Below are 22,444 nucleotides of genomic sequence, written 5' to 3' on the forward strand. Positions count from 1 at the left end.
TACCTGTGAGGTTCAGCTGTTTCAGGAACAGCAATACAAGCAGAAGCTATGCAAAATCATGAAATTGGTTTTGGTAGTGTTTTATATTTGTGAGAGACCTGTATTTGATTCTTCGCTTTTCAGACTTTTGAACCCTTAGTTTCGAGGGGTATTTTCCAGCCTTAACAAATTTCTGTGTGTCAGATTCCTGGACCATATTTCTTATTGAGCAAAAGACCTTTTTTATGTGAAAGACTGTTGACTTCAAAGTTTACATCCCACAAAATATTGCAAGATCTGAAAATACAGTGGATCAGTAATGCCCAAATAACGTGTCCTCTAGAATGCTGTTGTCGCCGATTTTCATTTTGGTTCTCGTTTCCTAATGCTCCCGTACTAAATGCTTGAGGTACCGATGTAACTTTAACTCCTGGCAGCCCGCGGCGCTGTCACCGTGCGGGCTGTGTCCAAGCCGCGGAGCTGTGGGTGAGCCCTGCGGATGAGGCCGCTGCCGCCTGGGCTCTGCCCCCGGCCCCTGCCCGGCTCCATTTCGCGAACTGCCCGCGCTCAAGATGGCGGCGGCCGCCCTCAGCCCGCACTGAACATGGCGGGGCCGGCGCGGGCGCGGAGCGGGGTCATAGGAGGAGGAAAGGGAAGTGACGCCCCCCGTCCCGGCGGCGGCGGTGACGGGCACGGCCGGGGCCAGCGGGGCTCCGTGAGGGACAGGGGTCGGGACCGGGAGCTCAGTGAGTGACTGGGGCTATGCCAGGGCTTCGTGAGAGACCGGAGCGAGCGGGGCTTTCGACAGGGACCGGGGCTGAGCCGGGGCTCCGTGAAGGACCGGGGCCGAGCCAGAGCTCCGTGAGGGACTGGGGCCGAGCCGGGGCTCCATACGGGACCGGGGCCGAGCCGGGGTTCCGAGAGGGAGCACGGCTGAGTAAGGGACCATGAGGGACTGGGGTCGCTGCTGTCCCTCGGTTTGACCCCACCGAGCCGGGGCTCCGGGAGGGAGCGGGGCCCGTCCTCGCTGGCCGGCGGGACAGCGCTGAGCCGCGGCCGGTGGGGAGGCGGGAGCCGTGTTTGGCGAGGGAAAAGCCCCGTGTTTCCGGGACAGATAGCCCCGGATCAGTTCGAACCTGTCCCCGGGTTTCGCCAGCTGCTCTTGGCGCTTGTGGTGAGGAGAAGAGAGTAAACAGCTCAAACTGAACTTACTGACCTTTGGAGTTTAGAGCTTTGATTTGGCGCCTCAGGCGTTTTTGTTTTGTTTTGTTTCTTAATGGCTGTGTGAGCAGTGTATGAGTTTTAACGAGCTGGTTGTACTGAGTGTTTGGTCACTTGATGCATCTTTCCTTGCAGCTGCAGCATGGCAGAAGCCTCTGTCTCTCCACTGAAGCACTTTGTGCTGGCCAAAAAGACCATCACTGCCATCTTCGACCAGCTGCTGGAGTATGTCACTGAGGGAGCAGCATTTGTGGAAGGTGAGTTTTTCCCTTAAACACGAGGGCCTTGTCCTTTGTTCTGAGTATGTTTTACTGCAGCATAATGTACCTTATGTTATCTGTTACTGTGCTCTTTGTATAAACGTGCACCTTCAGAAGTAGTCACATTTTTCATTTGACACTGAGGTTTTTTTCATCTTGTGCTGGAAGGAATGCCTGGCATTGCTACATACCTGAAAGGCTGATCAACTCACTTGCATTGGCAGCCTGGTCTCTTTTCCATGAGGGTGAAAGCTTAACCGCTCTGGCCTGACAGTTCTGTGGCGGTTTCTCTTGCACGGAAGGAAAGATAAACAGGTTCTCCCATTCTTCAGCAGAAAGGTGCATCAGTGATGCAATGCAGGGAACCACTGGTCACACCCTCAGAGGTTTTAGCAGCGTGGAATGTGTGTGGCCACAGAGACCTGGTTGCTCATCATCCTGGTGAGCTCTGTGGGGGCAAGACAGCCCATCTTAGCTGGTGCATCCATGGGAGATCCTGGCTTTCCTTTCTGAAGGAAGCAGGTGTCCCAAGGACCTGTGCACGTGAGCCCATCAGGCTGTGTTCACAGGGTTAGTGCATCAGTTTTTGGGTTGGCGATTGATCTGAAATGATTTATGTGGTGATTTCACTAGTGCTTGTGGCTGAGCTGTCAAATGATAAGGGCTGGTATCAGTGTCTGTAGTGAGGTTTTTCTTGTTTTATCACTGTAATTAAAACTTGCAGTTGGCATGTTAAGTATTGATTACTTACACCTTGTATCACCAAACACGTTCTCTGTATGTGATTGCTTTTATGTTTTTCCTTTCTGTATGCAGCCACATACAAGAACCCAGAGCTTGATCATATAGCAACAGAAGATGAACTAGCAAAAATACAAGCATATAAAAACAAGTTGGCAGTCATTGGAGAGGTGCTCTCACGGAGACACATGAAAGTGGCATTTTTTGGCAGGTAATGAACGAAATTGCCAGTACTTAATTTCTTTTTTTTTCTTGACTTAGGAAGATCGGAGGTTGTCCTGTTCTCCAGAATGGCTTTTGGGTTTTTTTAAGGTGGTGGTTTTGTTTGTTCTGATTTTTTTGTTGTTGTTGTTCGGATCTATAAGCAGCTGAAGAGAAACAGAGATAGTTGCCTGGTTTGTTGTGACATCAATCTGTGTGATGATTTTAAGGATAGCAGTAGCAATGTGGTCTGCTTGTCTGCTTTGCTTCAGGGAATTGATTTTTCTGTCCTTACGTTTAAAAATGTGGTTACATATTTTTGGAGTGTGAATCTTCGTGATTCTAAAAATTTTGCTGTAGTACTGGAAAAAACATGTACTATGGTGGTCTTGCCTTCATTTTGCTAAAAGTAGTTTAGTTATTTAAAGAAAAGCTATAAAATGTTCTGAAATAATTAGGTATATCTCAGCCGTGATATTTCAAAAAGTCAAAAGTTGAGTACAAGCTGTGATGTGTGATAAAATTTTCCCTTTTGCAAAGGGAAAAAGTTCTGAGCAGGACAAAGAGAGCTCAACTCTCCCTTTAGCATTTTGAATAAATTTGTGAACTGTTGTACAGTGAGCACTGAACTTCTTCTGGAAGTAGCTCAAAAACGAGTTACAGTCGATGTAACTTCATGCTGTTGTGTAATAGTTAAACCTCAGATATTTATGGGTGAGGGGTAGAGGGTTTGTGCCAAGTAGGACACTGCTGAGGACTTCAAGTTGTTGCAGGAGGTGGAGTTGGTGACCAGTTCCTCTGAATGAGCACACCCCACTCTCTCCTGGCTCGAGCTCTGTACCCAAACCAGCTTGTGCTCTGTGGGGTTGGTGCACTCCAGTGGGGGTGCATTCAGCTCAAAGGTGTGTTTAATGCTGCTGCGCTCTGCTCAAAGTACTTTTGTTTTCTATCCCTCTAGAACAAGCAGTGGGAAAAGTTCAGTCATTAATGCAATGCTGTGGGACAAGGTACTTCCCAGTGGGATTGGCCATACAACAAACTGCTTCCTCAGTGTGGAAGGGACTGATGGAGATAAGGCTTATCTTATGACAGAAGGATCAGATGAAAAGAAGAGTGTCAAGGTACATTTCTTGGATGATTTCATGCTAATTTTCACAGGAACTGACTCTCAAAGGGTCTTTTTTTTAACAACAGTTTAAAGTCCAGCCGAAGTATAAGGCTCGCTCATTCTGCATTTTTAAGTTCTTTTTTAGGAGGGAAGAGCAAACTAATGAAAGTGCTCTGCTCCACAGTTTTCTTGGCTGTTCTAGAGAAACAACTAACATCTCATTGTAGCAGAGCATGTGTTGAGTGATTTATTTTTATAGGGCTCAGTAAGTCCTGTTCCTGATTAAGGATTTGGAATGTGCCCTTCGCTTGGACTGATGGTGCTCATCTTAGTGAACTGCATACGCTGATTTGTTAAACCTCTGAGGCAAATTCATGGTGATGCTCAGTAGCACACAGTCCAGCCCTGCAGGGAACATTTGTGGCTCAAAAGAAACTCTTGTCTGAGTTTCAAGGCACAACTTGTTCTTAGATGCTGGTGAGTTGAAGAGCTTAAAGAAAAAAATCACAACTATTCACCAGAACAAAGTATGAACTCTGCTACCCTCTTCAAGATAGATCCTGTCCAAGTTTGCTTGAGAACTTGGACAGGATCTTAGACTGGTTTACAGACTTGTTTGAGGTACATATTCATGTTGGTCTTCTCTTCAATGCTCTCTCTAGACAGTCAATCAGCTGGCTCATGCACTTCACATGGATAAAGATTTGAAGGCTGGCTGTCTCGTCCATGTCTTTTGGCCCAAGTCAAAGTGTGCCCTGCTGAGAGATGATTTGGTTATAGTGGACAGGTATCTCTTCTGTTTTAGTAAATATTTTCTTAAGGATATTAACCATTACAACATTTAGAAAAGAGATTGGTTTAGATTCAAAATTCTTGAAAGGCTTTTTTGTTTAAAAGAACAGAGTTTGTTCTTTTGTATGTACTGCTTGTCATCACCCTTCTCATTCTGCCCTTGTAGCGGTTGGAACAGACGGGTGTCTTGTGACTGAGCTGAAAAAGGGAATAGCTTTTGGCTGAGGATACTCTACCTTTAAAATAAGCAGTGTGAATAGGGTTGTTGCAGCAACAACCTTTTGCCCATTTCCTTTCCTGAAATGCTTCAGACTGATCATGTGAAGTATAAACAATGTGGACTTCATTTTTAAAAGCTTCTGATATGAGTTGGAGTGCCTACATTCCAAAGTAGTGGGTGACCTCAAAATGTAGTTGTGACTATGTCAGCTGTGTGTGCCCTGTGTTAGCCTAGCATTTCCTATGTCTTGATGTGTTTAAAGAAATCTGGAAGTGGTTGTTTTGTCCATGCTAAATGCCCTTATTTCTGGCCACTGCATTACAACCTACAGTAGATTTTAAAACCTTCAGGTGATCTGTACCTGACAGGTAAATCAATAAATACTGAATTTGTGAGTAGTTCACACAGATATCAGTGAATTTTTAAGTATGATTTCTTCAAGAAAACAATAGAGTGTATTCTAATAAATTGCAGTGTTTTTTGTTCCATCTCTCTCTTGTACTTTGAAATCACTGGGAGTTTGTTGTTATTTCCTTGGATCTGTACAACCTCTTCTGCTAAAGGGAAAAGAAAGGAGCATATATTCTGAGAGAGCAGGTACTTGAAAAGAGCAGATCATCCTTTTACTGTTAAATTGAGAGAATTTGAACCACTATAATTTAGTTCTTGCAGACATGACTTAATGCTCATATTCTACTTAATTTTTTTTAATGGCTAGCACTATAGTTTTAACTTCATTTTGGTTTCTTCTTAAATCTATGCACAGCTTGCATAGCATATTGCTTTAAACTTGGACCTTATTAATGAAAAAAATATTTTGTGAACTATGGTCTCTTCTGATTAAAATTAGGATCCGAGGAGGGGAACCGTTCTGTGAGGTTGTCTGGGTTTCTGGTGGACTGCCTGTCACTTCACTTGGCAGTTAATTATATGTGCATACTTACTAATCAGAAATTGCATTTTGGGATGAATAGGTAGTCTAATGGTCAAGTGACTGATAAATTCTAGGTGGTAATTGGCTTGTGCAATGTTTACCTTAAGTTTGAGGTAGGCATCAGCCTCGAGATGCAGACCTCTGTAATTTCTGGCAAAGCCCTTAAGCATTTCCAATATATTTTTATCAGTTTATAAAAATCAACTACTTCTTTGCTGTGTAAATAAGAATTTGTGTTTTTGTTCTCAACAGTCCTGGCACAGATGTCACTACAGAACTGGATAGCTGGATTGACAAGTTCTGCTTAGATGCTGATGTGTTTGTCTTGGTTGCCAATTCTGAATCAACTCTCATGAACACGGTATGATGTGCAATGATTTTATGCTCCTTCATTTAAATATTCAGCAGTTCCATAACCAGAATAGCTGAGACCTTTACAGAAGGTGAATCACTGCACTTAGCTCTTGTGAATAGGACTTGGGGGTGGGAGGCAAGAAGTAATGTATATCCCTCACTAGGAAACAGAGAACAAAATTTAAATTTCTTACTGGCTTGGCTTTCTCTGCCTTGGGTGTCATGATTGTCCTTTCCAGTTCAGTTGCATTTTTGACAAATGGATGACGGAGCGCTTGTCTTGCCTTGCAATTTGCTGGTATTTGTTACCAACAAAAGAAGACACTTGTGGACTGAAGACACTTGTATTATCAAAGAAATTCAGGAGAGTTTAATATCAAAAAACGCTCCATAAATTCAGTAAAATACACGAACTGGGTAAAAGGAGTTGAGTTTCTGTCTTGTTCCTCTCTCAGGAGAGGTTGAATTCCCTTGACACACCTTGTGTTGAGGATGAGTGCTGCAGGTTCCCCTCAGTGGGCTGTGTTTCTTCTGAAGAAGGTGTCAGCAACAAGGGTTCTGTGCAGTGTGGAGAGCTGAAGATATTTTGATGTCTTTGTTCTGTAAAGCTTTGTTTCAGGAGAGAGAAGAGTTCTCTGAAACTTGCAGCCTAAATAGTGTAGGACGTGTAAGAGCAGGGGAACATTTAAGGTGGCCAGAGCAACTGTTGCAATAATCAAAATACAAGACCAGAAATTTGGTGTAATTTTGTAGTGATCTCCAGTTTTGACTAAACTAAGTATTGTGGATGCTGACAGTAGAAGGTTTCTAAGTTATTACAAGTGTGACTGCCAAAATGCAGAGTAATTATACTGAGAAAATTGATGAGGATTTTTATTAAGCATACTGCAGACAAATAATATGCTCTGGTTGTTCTGAGCATGGTTCTGACCTGAAAGGTCTGAAATTTCTAACTGTTGAGACAATTTTTAATACAGTAAAGAACTGAGTGTGCAAAGACAGTATTTCTTTGCATTCTAGCAAATTAGAATAGTTTAGTAGAAGTCTGAGAAGAATGCGAGTTTAAAAACATTGCATTCCATCTTCTGAGCTGAGTCCACAAAGAGTCAAATACAAGAGATCTAATTTAGAAGAAAAAGAAAATTCTTAAAACATTCCAGACAAAAGATTTGGCACCACTGTGGCCATATCTTCTCTGTTATTCACAAGTGACACTTTTAGGCTTTTAGTATGGACAAAACCTGTAAGTTGTTTACATTATGTGTATAACACATTTGCTGGGGTCTTTTAATTAAAGGAAAAAGAAAAATTATTTCAGTGAACATCTCACTGCTTTATAGATAACATAAGTTATCCTGCAGATAGAAAGTTCTTATCCTCCTTAAGCATTGTTTTTGCCTCTTACCATAACAGGTTTGAGAATACTTGGCATTATTCTGCCACACTACCAGGGATTTTTTTTGGTGAAAACGTGATTTTTCTACTGTTTCCTCATAAATTCTCCTCAGACAAAGTTCTGATTTCTGCAGCAGTGATCTGGATTGCACATGCTTATTCCCAGCTGATGGAGAATAATGGGTCTCCAGTGCTGTGTCCAGGATATGTTGTGGTGTCCTGCTGCAGTCTGGAAAAGTTTACGGCAGCACAGAGATCTCTTCTGTTTCAGCTTTGCTGAGTGGGGACTCACTCCATCACAGCTTACCCATTATGACTCTGTTAACAGCAATAATGGGTGGTAGATGCAGCCAAGAGATGTAAATACACTTAATTTTGCTAAATTAAGACATTCATCAATGATTTTTTTTTCTGTGTTTCAACCATATGTCCTCATGCAGGAAATGTTATTTTTCTGTAGCTCAAGCTGATGTTGCCTAGCTGAGGAATAGTTAGATGATGTATTACTGGATAGAGAACCAGATTTAACAGGGTTAGCAGGAGCATCTTGGTAGTTCAGGTAAGGGAGACTTCATTGATTTAGTCAGGCATCAGTATTTTTTGGACTATTTTTGGAAATTTTCTTAGTTTGTCTTTTTCCCGATTTTTATAGAAAGTTGCTGTGTCTTTGACTAGCACTGGCATCAGTTTTAAGACATTTGATGACTTTTGAGCTACCCTAAGCCTGTTATGTACTGAATATTTGTGGGCTTTTATACTGATGAATTCTTTATAATAAACTTCAAAAAAGCTGGATAAACTTCAGAATCTGTTGCATGCAGAAGAATTCATGACTCTGGTTTGGATGTCTGGGAAATTTTCTGTATGTGCTTTAATTCTTAGGAGAAACATTTTTTCCATAAAGTGAACGAACGACTTTCCAAGCCAAACATCTTCATCCTCAATAATAGATGGGATGCTTCTGCATCAGAACCGGAATACATGGAAGATGTGAGTGAATTGATGGCTCTTACACAGGTTGACAGTTAATTAATATGTTTTAATATGGAAACACCAGCTCTGTCTTATTAATAAAAGGCTAAATTACATGGTCAGAAAATGGAAATAACTTATTCTTAAATAACTTATTCTTCATTCAAACCGAAAAGTAACTTGCAATTCAAATGACAGTAATGCAGGCAATTAATAAAATGGGAGACTTCTTTAGAACCTTTTTCCTCCACAGTTAAGCTTGTTTTTTAGTCTTACTTGTATTACCTTTTGTTTGTCTAGTGATAGTGCAGCCTGAGGGCACAGTTTATACATTTATACCTGTATAGAGTAGCTGGGAAAGTGCAGTGTTAGATGGGAACTGTTTGATCTTCAGATGTTGCCAACAGCAGCCAGCTTGCAGTGAGAATTATTTCTCTGTGTATGGGGAATGAAGGGTTTACCCCAGTAACTGGCTGAGATCTCTGACTTATGTAAATAGAGTTGTAGAAGGAAGTATTGCTGTGTCCAGGTCTGTTTAAAGGAGTAAAAGCAGCTGCTGCTTCTGTAGGTTTGGCAGGCATCTGCTCTCAGAGGGTGGTTCAGCATCTGTTTCTGACTCCGATGTTGTGATGTGCTGATAACTCAGCTTTTGCCTTTTTTTCATGAGCTTTTTACCTTTCCTTAGGTGCGTAGGCAGCACATGGAGCGCTGTCTGACGTTCCTGGTTGATGAACTCAAAGTTATTGATCCTGTGGAAGCAAGGAATCGCATCTTTTTTGTTTCAGCAAAAGAAGTTCTGAGTGCCAGGACACAAAAGGCCCAAGGAATGCCAGAGAGTGGTGTGTAGCAACTCCTGCTTTTCCTCAAATACAGAAAAACACTGTAAAACCTGATAAATACATTTAGGATGCAGTCCCTGCTGTGAGGTACTGCTATGTCCCTTATAGTGTGTTGTTTCACAGGTGGAGCACTTGCTGAAGGATTTCAAACAAGATTCCAAGAATTTCAGCATTTTGAGCAGATATTTGAGGTATTTATGATGGGCTTTTTAAACTGCCTGTTTGTTGTTGTAAAGATAGCTTATGCTTAGCTTAATTATACTGATCATTACCCATATTAGCAAGTGGAGGAGTGTAATGTATTTAAGCCATCTGCAGCTTTGCCTTTTCTGTGGGTTCTCTTCATACCTTCTCACCTTGAGTAGCAGGTAGTTGTTGGAAAGGAGAATTATATCAGTGAGGGAAGGGACCAAAACTCTTAGCTCATGTTCTGAGGTCTCAAGACCAGTATAGTCTGTATAAGAAGAAATTATGGTCTTGAAACGTGTGTATCACTTATAGCCTGATGCTGGTGAATGTTTGCAGTAAGAAATTTAGTTTCATCAATGTAAATCTAAAAATTTACTTTCATTTCTAAAGCCAGAGTTTTGAATTTATCACCATTATGTACCTCTTAGCTCTGTTGTTCTGATCATTAACACTCTCCTTGCATCCTTTGTGCTGTACAGAATCCACCCTTCCACCTCAGTTTAGCCATATTCATAGCTGGAGTTCACAGTTTCTACAGAAGTAGGACTGGCTAGAGAGTTGAGTGGTTTCTTTATTATAGGATCCATTTTACTTGCTAAATTTGATAACTTTAATTAACTAAAGCCATTCTTGGATATCTTAAGGAAGCCTCTTGGGTATCCCTCAATGGTTTTGTATATGAGTATTTAAAAAAAGAATCAAACTGCCTCTGAAAAGTCTTTGTTCTTGCATTACAACAAACCCATTTAACCTTAGCAGTGCTGAATTATGTAATGATGTGTGTATATGAGAAAGGCTTTAAAATAATAGCTTGACTCGGTCTTGCATAAGCAAGAAAATGTCAGACTAAATTTAATCCTTATCCACACTCTTCTGATAGGTGACTGAAGTGTTGAAATGATGGGTTCAGGGTTCTGGCAGGGCCTGGCTGCATGAGGCATGACATTTCTTGTGTCACTAGCTGTAGTTAAACAGGCATGTTTTTTGCAATTTTTTGTCCTCAGAACCATAGTGGGAAACTTTGAGCCAGCAGAAAAAAAGTGGAAATTGAGCTTCTAAATCAGTTAGTGTTCTTTATTGTATTTTGCCATCTGCTGTACCCAAAGCTTTTTTGACAAAATCTCTTATAATTACAGTTAAGCACTCAATACTTAGAGTATTTCAATATGAAGATGGATGATGACTTATTAAATGATGTGATGCTGTGAGTGCTCAGCACATCTGTAAATCAGAGGTTACAGACTCAAGTTGGGCACCACAATGAGAAGTATCTGTCACAAGATCACAACCATGACAAGTTTCTGTGGCAGAGGCTGGGACTAGGAACAATTCTGTGACAGCACTGCATGACCTTAAATCAACCTTTTTTGCTTTTTTCCCAGTGTGTTACATTTGCTGCACACCTGACTCCAGCAGTGAGAATGGATTCTGTAGTGGTTTTCCCTGCTCAGCTGTGTTTTGTCCTAAAATCATTATTAGTGGTTTTGAATAGGGGTGTGATCCCATAATTTAGAGAATGACAACTGTGCTGAACTAAGATTGCCAAAGCAATTTAAATTTTGAGCGCTTTCTGCTGCAGCCTCTTTCACATTCAGGTTTTGTGGCAGTTTTCTAAGTTGCAGTGGCAGTTTATATGCTTTTAAAGCAAGGCTGAGACTGAAATGGTTTACCTGGTCTGAACTTTTCGGACCTAATACTCAAATTACTGTCACCTGAGTTGATAAAGTAGCTGACATCAGCAGACTGGTGTCATCAGTTCTGCCTGCCAGCTCTAGGCTCTGTGTTAATGAGGAATCTGAGACTGCAGGGAGAACTTTCTGTGTGAAATCCTCACTGATACCATGCCTTGTGCCCTGTCAGACCAAACTCAGATGCTGTGCAGCCCTGAGTACAGCCTAAGCACCTCTGCCTAGAGCACTTTGCATTTCCTCTGTTTCCTGACAGAGGAGCTGTAAGTCTCAGCGCTGGGGTTACATTCCAGTGTGTGAAAAGGAAGGGATGAGAGCACAGATGCTTCTGTCTGTCCTCATCAAACACTGACTCCTCCTCTCCCTCAGTCTGTCTTGCCTTTAGCTCCTTGTCCTGTGCAGGCACCCTCCTCAGACTTCCCAAACCTCTTTCACTTTTCTGTCCAGCTCACATCTCTCAGTAGTCTGTCACCTCACAGACCTGTCCACATGTGCCTTGTTCCTCCTGGCTGTATCTGCTGGGTTTGCTCCTCCTGGATTCTTTCACCCTGCTTTTGTCATCACTAAAATTGGACAGCTTTTCCCTCTTCTTCATATGGGCTGAGAAGAGGAGCTGTTAATTCTCCAGTACTTCCACATTCCTGATTTTAGTATCAGTTCCCTGATGGGAAAACTTGTTCATTCCAGGACTGATACAAGCTCAGTATAGATAGAATATTTTAAAAAATAAATCTAGAAACAACCCACTGGTGCTAGTTAGTTGTGATATGAGAAAAACTTGAACTAATTTTGGAAGGCTTGTAAGATTTATGTAGACTTCAGTGTGAGGGCAAAAATCATTCTGAAACTAGATGAAACATGTTTGTCTGCAAAGCACAAGGTGGTTGAAGTTGCTAAAAAAAAAAAGCTGGTGCAGGCATTACTAGAAACACTTGTACACTTGTAAGCAGTGGGAAAATTAGGATTTTAGAGATTTATGTAGTAGCTTTAAAACGTGATGTTGCTCTGTCAGCTGTAGTGCAACAAAGGAAAGGAGAGAGGCAATCTTAAAGCATTGAATTCTTGGATCAGTACTGTATTTTTATATTAGGGAATAATAGAAAATGCTCAGTGTATTTCCTGAAATTTTACACTGAGGTATACAGAATGCCTTATTAAAACAGCAGAGAAATGTCTGGACCCTGCACTGTGTGCAGTAGTGCCTAGAAGATATCCTACACAAAATGAACCCCACCATGGCTTAGGCTGGGGTACTTCTAAAGTTTCTCAGAAGTGCTGGCAGCAGAACTGGTGTGGGAAGCACTGGAGGAGGGAGGCAGGGTGCAGGAGTACTCCTGGCTGGCAGAGCTGGGATGAGGCAGCTGCTGCAGAGCCCTTCCCCATCTCTGCCCCGGGATGGAATACAGAACACGCTGGGCACTAACGACTGTCCTGTGATTCTGGGCTGGAAGGTAACTGGTTTTGGTTAGACTGTTGAAACAGTTCATCTTGGTTTCAGTAAATACTTATGTACAGACTAACAGCAAAACTGCTGCTGTCCCCCTCTTATCTTTCCCCATCGTTTAACTAACCTCTGTGTTTTTCCTAGTGCTCTAACTTGGATTTTCTGATTGTGTTGTGAGTGATTGTCATCCTTTTATCTACCACATATTAATGTTGGGAAGACTCTGCTCTGTGCCTAGTCTAGCTCTTACAATGTGCTGATATTTAAAAAACTCTGGCCTTTCATTGCTGATTTCTAGATCTGCTTCATCGAGGAACAGGGACAGTTTTACCCATTTTGTTTATTTTGTTTTCATCTATTATTTTTAGATAGCTGATATTTGTAATTACAGCATATGCTAAGGTCATAGGCAAGTCTTCTAAAAGCAATCCAAACCTGTGCCATGAAAGGTGAATCCACAGATGGAGAACAATTTAAAAATCACATTGATCTGGTTTAAGGAAGTCAGCTGCTTGCTTTCTTCCCCTCAAACGCAAGAGTTCTTCAGTCACTGTCCTGTATTTCTGAATTGCTGTTCAGTTGATTAGAAATTGTATTGTTAGAGCATTTTCTGCTTACTCTTTTAACACTTCAATAATATGCAAACAAACTGGTATTTTTAGGACTACTTAACTTTTATTTACGCAATGAGAAATTCCTTGTTTCTTATTCCTGATTGTGTATTTTGTTCCTGGATGGTCAGTATTGACATGAAAATATCAAATTCTATTGACAGAATTGCCTCTTGAAAGTAAGACTGTGTAGTGCAACAAATAAAACTCAAGTCAGGCCATGTTGCTAGCATTATAGATGGCTTTGAAAATTTCCTGAAGAGATAGATTTATCTTATGTATTCATCTGAGTTTTATTTTTTTCCATTATTAATTTATTTTAAAAGAATGAAAACCTATGCACATTACTGTGAAAGGACACGAAAGCCGATTTGCTGCTATAGATTCATTTGAGATCTCATCTTCTGTTGTCTTTTAATTTCTTTATACTTTCTTCCTTTTTATTTCCCACTGGTTTAAGTTCATGGTAAAATTGGCAGCCTGTGCTTTCTGACAGTGAAATTCCTGATGGTGTTGGCATGGAATTGCAGTAATGTGTTGTGGCTTGGGCCCCTCGCAGGAGTGTATCTCGCAGTCAGCCGTGAAAACCAAGTTTGAACAGCACACTATCAGAGCTAAACAGATAATAGATACTGTGAAAAACATTATGGACACCATAAACGTTGCAGCAGCAGAGAAAAGGTAGGTGGGGTGGAGGGCTGGTTGGATTTGGTTTGTCCAGATCATCTGAGGAGCCATTTCTGGGCTGGTGATTTTCTTGGGCCATTATGGACTTTAAAATCCACTTTTTCTGCTTGGTAAGAAACAGACAATTTCCCTGGTATGTCAATATGTCAGTCTTACCATTTTTTCACTTGCCCTCTCAGTTCTGTTCTTGGTCTGTGATTTCTGTGCAGGGATCTTGGTTTACTTTGGTGTTATTTGTTACTGATTTGCAATCTGTGTGTTTTCAAACCTTTTTTTTCAGAAATATTTAAAATGTAAAGTTTTTCTAGTGATATGCAGCATTTCAGAGATGATGTTTGGGCCTACTCTACTTTCATTAACAGTTACAGTGGAGAAGAAAAATGGAAGGATGTAGATGCTTTAATTTGCAAGTGATTAGAATACTGTAAGGAATGAGATGAGCCCAAGCTAACAGAGGCTTGGCCTCTGGCCCTTTCCAGATTGCATCCTTAAATATCCTTATTCTCTCTTCACTCATGTAATCCTTTAGTGCTAATGATAGCAGCTCATCTGTTCTGTCTGGTGGCTTCATGTATCCTTTGAGGTTTGCATATGTGTACAGTTTTTCCTCACCTTTGTTGCCACCTTGTGTCTCTTACACACAGTGAACTTGCTGTCACGATTAATCCTTCCCATCCATCTCCTTCCTGCCTGTCAATAATGTGTCTTTGTGTTTCAACAGACTTCACTGTGCTGTCAAACACACTCATCCCCCTGAATATGTCAGTTTTTACAGACTGCCTGTTTACATACTGACTTGTCTCACATTGTCAGATCCCATGAAAACATGCTGTGAAATGTTTGAAAATATTCTGATATTCGGCTTCTTTCTGTCAGTTGAGTTAACCAAATGTCTGTGGTGATGTCTCTTAGTTTGAATTGCTATTTGTTGTTTCTGGTGGCCCTTCAAGAGAAAATTGCTCCAGGTTTTCAGGAATTTTTGCCTAAGTGATAGGTCAAGGAATTCTAAAGAGACTTATTTGTTTGATCATTTACCCTTTTTTAAAATCAGGGTAGATGAGTTATTAAAGGCCTCTGATTTCTCACACCTTTTTTAGTTGTAATTATGTGACAATACAGTGATAACAGTTCTGACTTGAAATGCTGGTTTTGAGTTGTGTTTGCTCAGCACAACCTTTGAATGCTCGTGCACATGGAACAGCCATGTACAGCCCTTCTTGGAGCAGTGTCTCTGCTTTGGGCAGCCATTGTCACTTGGGATTCCCCCTGCCTGCTCAGAAACCATCAGCTGGCTGATCCAGGCCTGGTTAAGGTCATGTTTCTTTCCTGGGGGAATACATGGTGGTGATGGTTTCCTTTCTGCTGGGCTAGAGTCCATTCCATGGAAGAACGAGAGGATCAGAAGGACAGGCTGGACTTTGTGAGAAATCAGCTGAACATTTTGACAGAAGACACCAAGGAAAAAATCAAACGCGTTACCGAGGAAGTCGAAAACAAAGTAAGTAAAGGCAGTGGGAACAACTTCTCAGATCCAGGTGTTGCCTCTCTCAGGCAGCTCCTTTTGCAGTCCACTCATTTCAGGAAATATGTTTGAAATGTCAGAACATTCCTTTTTCAATTTAAAAGGAAAGAAAAAACCAAAAACTTAAAATGGCAATCTTTCCTGACCTGATTGAATGATTTCTTGGGACAGTTCATGCAGTTGTCTGTTCTCACTCTGTCTGGAAAAGGTAGCAGAAACATTTTATGTATTTCCTGTGTTCTTCCAGGTCTCCTCTGCCATGACTGATGAGATTCTCCGGCTTTCAGTTTTAGTTGATGAATTTTATTCTGATTTTCACCCTTCTCCTCATGTATTGAAGCTCTATAAGACAGTAAGTTTTTTGAATGGTTTGAAGCCATCTTAGTCGTTCCCTTAATTTCTACTTGCGTATTTTCATAAATTGCTTAGGTTTTATGTGACTTTGAGCATTGCAGGATTTTTGCTTGCTGACGTGCATTGCAGGATTTTTGCTTGCTGACGTTACTCAAAACTGAAAAAGGTTGAAAATATTTTCTGTTTTGTTTTTGGAAAGAAATTAATTTTTTTCAACATCTTTTTAGTAGTAGAGTGGTTCGTAATTTCAATCTTCATGTCCAGTAAATAAGACTTTGCATATATAATTTTCTCTACTCCTAAAATCAGATAGATCCAAAAATAAAATAAGCTTGCAAATACTCAACACTTTTAAGAAAAACTGGTTTGGGTTTTTTTAATTTTGTAAATTCCTTCTCAAGCCTAGTGCTTTAAGTTAAAGCACATATATCTATTTTTGCCTCTTGTGCCCAGACTTTGCTGATGATGCTGACTGCCGTAGCTCCCCCTTGGAGTCTCAGAATGTTCTGAGGTGGAAGGGACTCACAAGGATCACTGAGTCCAGCTCTTACACAAATGGCTCATATGAGGATCAAACCCACAACTTTGGTGTTAACAGCGCCATGCTCCAAGCAGCTGAGCTCATCTCAGGCTGTTCCAGCCTGGCTGATCAATCTCAGGCTGTTCCAGCCTGGCTGATCACCTGGGAGTGCTGCATTTTCAGGACAGTCTGTGCTGGCTCACCTCAGCAGAGTATCCTGAGCAGGCCCCCATGGGAGTTGGTGGGACGGGTTTGTCCCTGTGCAGAGCAGTGGGATTGGCTCCCATCAAATGACACAGTAAGTGCTTTGCAGGGCAGTAGGCAGTGGTTTGCTTTTCACTGTCACAGGGAAAAGTACAGACTTCTATGCCTTTTAATGTTTACAGTCCTAGGGAAATCTTTCCTGTGTCACTTAAGTTAGGTTTTCAGTCCCAGTGTGCAGTTGGAAAGCGTGGTATTTTCATGGAAACATGTTTTTCTTCCCATTGTAAATAACAGTGCTTAGTGTGTAACATATTCCTGCTCCATATAATGTATCTGATTGGCTAAACACAAACTGATGAGCCTGTGTTCTTTGTGACACTTCAGGAACTGAACAAACATATAGAAGACGGTTTGGGAAAGAACCTGGCTGAGCGCTGCTCCAGTGAAGTCAACCAGTCAATGCACCAGTCCCAGCAGGAGATGATTGGTAGGAGGAGGGAGGAGGAATGGTAACACTTCACATTTAAAGGAAGACAGTCTAAGAAAATTCAGTTTTAAAAGAATTTTCCTTCTGATCATGTTAACATTGATGCTATAAAGGATAAAAGAAAAGCCATGATAGACCAGGACTGAGTGTTTAGCTCAGTCCCCTGTTTCTGATACTAACCAGTAACAGATGCTGGGGGAGAAGAATAATGAACCAGGGTAAATATAGCAATCCCTCTCCATTTTGTGGGCTTCTGAGCTGGTACACTGCATCTGGATTAATGGCTTAAGCAAGTAGTAATGGACCTGTCCTTTGGAAACTCATCTAATCCTTTTTTAAACCCATTTAAAATTTGGCTTCAATGAGAGACACACCAAAGGCACTAATTATTAGAAAATGTTCCTGCAGTATAATGCTCTCCCTAGGTTCCTCCAGACCCATAAAGCAAAACAGTTTATTTCACAAAGGATTTGTACACTCCTCCTTTTTTTTTTCTTTATAAGCAGTAACGTTATTGCACATCCATCTCTATTGGTCTGTTCCTGGTAATAAGATTCAGAGCAAGATCATGAAATTACATGAACCTTTCTGTCCTCTTATGTAATAATGTTGCCTTTTCTGTGTGGCACTGTGGAAGTGATGGATAAATCAAAGTTTTTCCTTACTCCATCCCTGTCTTTTGACCACTGGTAGAGGTCTTTCAGTTTATTTGAGCTTTTTTTTCCAGCAGTGCTTCCTTGGTGAGTTGATTTTCATGACTTGTATTGGAGCAATAAATTCCCTGCTCAATCCTGCTGAAATGCCACTGATTTTACAAATAAATAAATAATGAACTGATCAGTTTAGATTCTCTGAATTGACAAAACTGATCAGCAATGCAGAGATACTGCTTATGAATATGCTCTTCTTCTAATGTTAACTCATCTTTACTATTTGTTGTTATTTCTAGAAAATCTGAAACCATTGTTGCCTTCTAGTGTTCAGGATCAGCTCCACTTGCTAATTCCATGCAGGAAGTTTGATCTGAGCTATGATCTAAACTGTCATAGCCTGTGTGCAGATTTTCAAGAGGATATCATGTTCCACTTTTCTTTGGGATGGACTTCTCTTGTAAACCGTTTTGTGGGTCATAAACAAGCTCAGAAAATACTCCTGGGATTAGCAGATCCAAACCTCCATGTGAGTTCTTCAGAGCTTGGGCTACTTTGTTTTACCTTGATGAGAATATATTGATTTTTCCTCTGTGCCAGTGCTATTTACATGCTTCCTGCTACCTTTCCCTAAATCCATTGTGTGAAATATTTTTGGTGTGGGTTATTTTTATTGGATTATATTCAGGGTTAGAATGGCACTGAAAACCTCTTTTAAACTTTCTGCAGCTGTTACACAAGTTGGTTTTCCTTTGGCTTGAACTCTTTGAGTAGCCTATTGCATTTATTATATTTGGATCCTTGTGGCTTGTCAGAACCAGCCCCACACAGACCCTTATTCTCTGTTGGAGGAACTGTCAAAGCCTCCGTGGCTACTCAGGAGTTTTGTGCAGATTTCTCTGCTGAAGGGTTTTTTTCAAGTAAATCAAAACCTGAATATATGAAAATAAAACCCATCTGTGTAGTTCTCTGATGCTTTTGACTCAGGCTGCCATGTTCCCATCTTCTAGATCCCTCGTCCTTTAGCCAGCACCCCGTCTGCCACCAGCCCTCCCGCCATAACTCCTGAGAACATGCCCCAGGATGAGTTCATGGTTCCTTTGGTGTTGAGTTTAGCCTCGCTGACATCCCGGACCTCCATGAGCATCATCATTGTTGGTGGAGTGGCAAGTAGCACATTTCCTGCTGGAAGGGGTGGCAGAGGCTGAGCTGCTCTGTCCTGCCTGGGGTGTAACACAGAGCATGCCATGGACTTGACGCTGGGCCAGATGAGCACGTGCAATGCCCTGGATACCCACAGTCAATTCACAGTGAGAAACCAGGCTAATCACTCTGAGGATAGCTGGGCGTATTCTCTGAGCCAGAAGTCTGTGTTCAATGCCTGAGTTAAATAGTGATCTGATGGTACCTCCTTCACTTTGAATTTAGTTGGAGCTTTGCTTCTTCCTTCATGAAAGAGCAGCAAGCTTCTGTAACCTGCACGTTCTCTGTGCCATCGGGGACCAGCTCATGTTAACGTAGCTGTATTGCTCTGCAGTAATAATATGGAAAACACTTATTTTCTTAAACAAGTCCAGTAAGAGGGCTGTGGAGATGATTTTTAAAAGATGGGTGAAGTTAGCTTTTATTCCACAGAGCACTTTATTTGAGCTAATGAAGATTTTGTTTTCAGATTTGGAAGACTGTAGGCTGGAAACTGATCTCATTGTCCCTGAGCATGTACGGGCTGCTGTACCTGTATGAGAGGCTGACCTGGACCACCCGGGCCAAGGAGAGAGCCTTCAAGCAGCAGTTTGTGAACTACGCCACCGAGAAGCTGCAGATGATTGTCAGCCTCACCAGTGCCAACTGCAGCCACCAAGTGCAGCAGTAAGTGTCACACGGGCTGGCCCCTCACTGGCACAGGCCATTGGCACTGGCCCTGCATGATGGCACCTCTAGTGTCCCTTGGCACTTAGTGGGAAGGGGTTTGAAGAGAGTTTAAAATGCCCACCTGAAAAAGGCAATACCTGCGTCTGTGTGTGGTGCTCTGAAGATGGTGACTCTCTATCCAGCACCTTACAGTAGAGACACGAGAGATCATTCAAAGGCAGAGCTGAGCTGCTCTGCTCTTGGAGTCCTGGAAGGATGAGCAGAGCTTCAGCCCCAGGGGCTGCTATGGACAAGTTCTGAGCAGCCTATCCTGGCTCTTCTGCACTGCAGGAGATGAACTTCACTCACCTTTCTGAACTATTCCCTGAGCTGCTCAGGAGAGGTTCTGCACCCTGGGGGCTAGAGGGCGCATTAGCAGCCCTAATTTTCTGAAATAATAATTCAGTCAAAACACACAGTTTCAAGAAGAAGCTAAAGAAGACTATCAGCCAGACATTACTTGGCAGAGACAGGTGGGAAAGTGTTTTGGAAAGAGAAAACAAACAATGGAATAGTAAAAAGTTTCACTTCAGTAGAGGAAATAAATCCATCCTGTGTCCAGCAGCTCTGTGAGGACATGGAAAAGCTGCACTCAGACCAGTGCTCCAGTAGAGAGGAGAAGGTGCTTCATCTCCTGCATGAGAGCTTGGGTGCTGGGCCCAGCCTGGTAACTGGGTTTGTTTTCCTTTTTTTTGAGGAGGAGTCTTGGAGCAGGTTGGGGTGGGCAGGTCTGGAGGACTCCTCACCCTCCACAGGACTCACATTCCTGTGAGCAGGGCACTGAGTGTGGCACAGGGCACTGAGCTTGGCAGTGTGGGGCTGCTCTGGCACCTCCTGCCACAGCCAGGGCCCCATCTCAGACCTGCACCCGTTAGTGTTCTGTGGAAATGGCCAGGCACGATGTAGGCACAGACTGAGGTGTATTTGGTGTGTTGAGGGTTTCTTTTTCTAGTTTAAAAAGTACCTGGTTCTGCTTTCTGCTGTTCTGTATTCCATACAGAAGGAGGCTTTGATTGCTGTGTTCTGCACACTGCAATGCCATGAGATTTTATTTCTTAGTATTTTTTTTTTTTAGCATAAACTTCTGTAAATCATGATTATAAACTTATTCTCACCTTAGGGAAATGGCCACTACTTTTGCTCGGCTCTGTCAGCAGGTGGATATTACTGAGAAAAACCTGGAAAAAGAAATAGCTAGGCTTTCCAAAGAAATAGATCAGCTGGAGAACATACAAAGCACCTCCAAGCAGCTGAGGTAAGTCTTGGTGTACCTGGCCACAAGCATCTCTTATCCCTGCTGACTTCAGAGTGCTCAGTGCTTGCTGTTAGTCTGGTGTTGAACTAGGTTAGTTCAGGTACAAAGATACCCTGAACAGCCCTGGGTAAGTTAAATAAATGTATGCTGCTGCCTCAGTGAATCAGCTAACCTACAAAAATATTATTTCTTAGATCATTTTTACCCCTGTCTCTTTTCACTGGGGGAGACAGGCGTTTCACCAGAATTTTAGTCTCCTGTTGGTAACTTGAGGGTGGCACCTTCCCAAAGCCCCCTCCCCAGAGTAGTGCAGGAGAGCAGCTGTGCTCTTTTGAGTCATCCAGTGCAGTACTGGTGGTACCAGTGGTAGGTGTTTGCAGAGGAGGAACTTTGAGCAGTTGGTGGTTCAGGACTTGGAAGCAGCCTCAGCTGTAGTTCCCTGTTCTTTCCACCTGCTGAAAGGCTGCCCTGGCTCTGGGCTGCTGCCTCCTGGCCTCGGGCATCCACCACCACTGATGGTGAACATCTGCCCCCACACACCCCTTCTGAAAATCTGCATTTACATTTCCTTAGTGCTGGGGGTGTGAGTAGACGAATAGAAATGAAACACTGGTATTGATCCTGCCTTTGGGATGTTCAGGCTCCGAAGTAAATCTCTTGCTTTTGTTTGTTTTACAGAAATAAAGCCATTCACCTTGAGAATGAACTAGATCGCTTCACAAAACATTTTCTTCAAAAGAGTAAATAAAACATCATTGTGAACCTTCCCGGTGCTCCTTTGTAGGGAAAAGTAGAAATTTTACAGGTGACTTCTATTCTATGAAAATGATTTATATTTTTAATGTTACTCTGGTGACAGTTGTTGTAAAACTTGGACTCTGATGGTGAACCAAACGGTAGAGCTGTGGTACTCTTGAGTGTTATGTTCATTTTGCAGATTTTGGGTTAAAAATTACCTTTAAACACTAAATTTTTTGGGCACTTGACAATAAAACCCCAAGTCCTCACTGGTTTTCATGAGTATGTAGCAGTGGCAAGTCTCACTTCCTGGCATCCAGGACCTCAGACAGGGAAAGAGCTTAGCTCCTGCTTTCAGCTGCTTAGGAATTGTCCAGGGATGGAGGGTGCTCATTTTCCATGTGGGTGTGATTTTGTTTAGTGAAGGGAAATACAAATTCGGGCATGGGAAAGGACTCCTGAGATGTTTGGAAAGCAGGTGCCAGTGTGTTGGGCAGCAGAGTGTGAACTGCAATAAGGAAATGCAGTGGGCTCAAGGCTCCTCTGGCTACATCCTTGAGCCAAGAGGGCACTGATGACATAAAAGTGAAGAACGTGTTTCTTGCATTTGGTAGAGCAGTGATGCGATCCTTTGCCTGTGAGCATGTGGCTAGAACCATGGTCAGGTGCTGAGTTCAGGTGTGTCACAGCCGGGCACAGCAGGGTGTGCTGAGATGGTCTGGGCATGGCTGGTGCAGATGGAGAAGGGGCTCAGGGTGCCAGGAGGGACCTGGAGCTCCTGTTGCTGCATTCAGGGAGCAGGACATGGTAAACCCCATCTCTCCCTTCCCAGTCCCTCTGCTGTAGAACAGGTCTCCTCTAGGTCAGACTCCAGGCAGCTGTGATGGAGTCCTTGACCTTTGCTCACCTCCAGCAAAGCCTCTTTAAAAGCCTTCTGCTGTTGCTGTCTGCAGTCATTCAACATCTACTTTTTTCTAACTAGACTTTTTAAAATTACTTTAAAAGAAAGGCCTTTTCAGAGTATTTATATATTTTTATGGCAGTGTTACTATTGACTAAGTTAAAGATTGAGCTCTAAGGTATAGGAGTTTGCTATTTTCAAGTAACTAAGGGCTGTCTCATCAGGAAATAGATGAAAGATGTAATGCTAGAGGCATTAAGGGAAGAC

The 22,444-nt window shown here is 42.2% G+C and overlaps 1 protein-coding gene across 2 annotated transcripts; it reads left to right on the plus strand.

Moving 5' to 3' along the window:
• Positions 1-575: 575 nt before the first annotated feature.
• On the plus strand, positions 576-21,305 carry MFN1 (mitofusin 1). Of its 2 annotated transcripts, none has more exons than XM_009089046.4 (18): positions 576-725; positions 1,336-1,457; positions 2,277-2,412; positions 3,361-3,523; positions 4,173-4,297; positions 5,709-5,817; positions 8,088-8,195; positions 8,863-9,016; positions 9,140-9,207; positions 13,508-13,629; positions 15,007-15,133; positions 15,405-15,509; positions 16,620-16,722; positions 17,672-17,901; positions 18,383-18,538; positions 19,045-19,241; positions 20,404-20,538; positions 21,217-21,305. In XM_009089046.4, exons 2-18 carry the CDS (start codon positions 1,343-1,345, stop codon positions 21,284-21,286), a joined length of 2,223 nt encoding a protein of 740 aa, XP_009087294.2. In that variant the 5' UTR covers positions 576-725; positions 1,336-1,342; the 3' UTR covers positions 21,287-21,305. The 2 variants fall into 2 exon arrangements, with proteins under 2 accessions (XP_009087294.2, XP_018768338.2); XM_018912793.3 differs by lacking the exon at positions 576-725 and adding an exon at positions 786-916.
• The last annotated feature ends 1,139 nt before the right edge of the window (positions 21,306-22,444 follow it).

The sequence above is a fragment of the Serinus canaria genome, chromosome 9 (genome assembly GCF_022539315.1).
Source record: "Serinus canaria isolate serCan28SL12 chromosome 9, serCan2020, whole genome shotgun sequence".
In the NCBI taxonomy this organism is placed as follows: Eukaryota; Metazoa; Chordata; class Aves; order Passeriformes; family Fringillidae; genus Serinus; species Serinus canaria.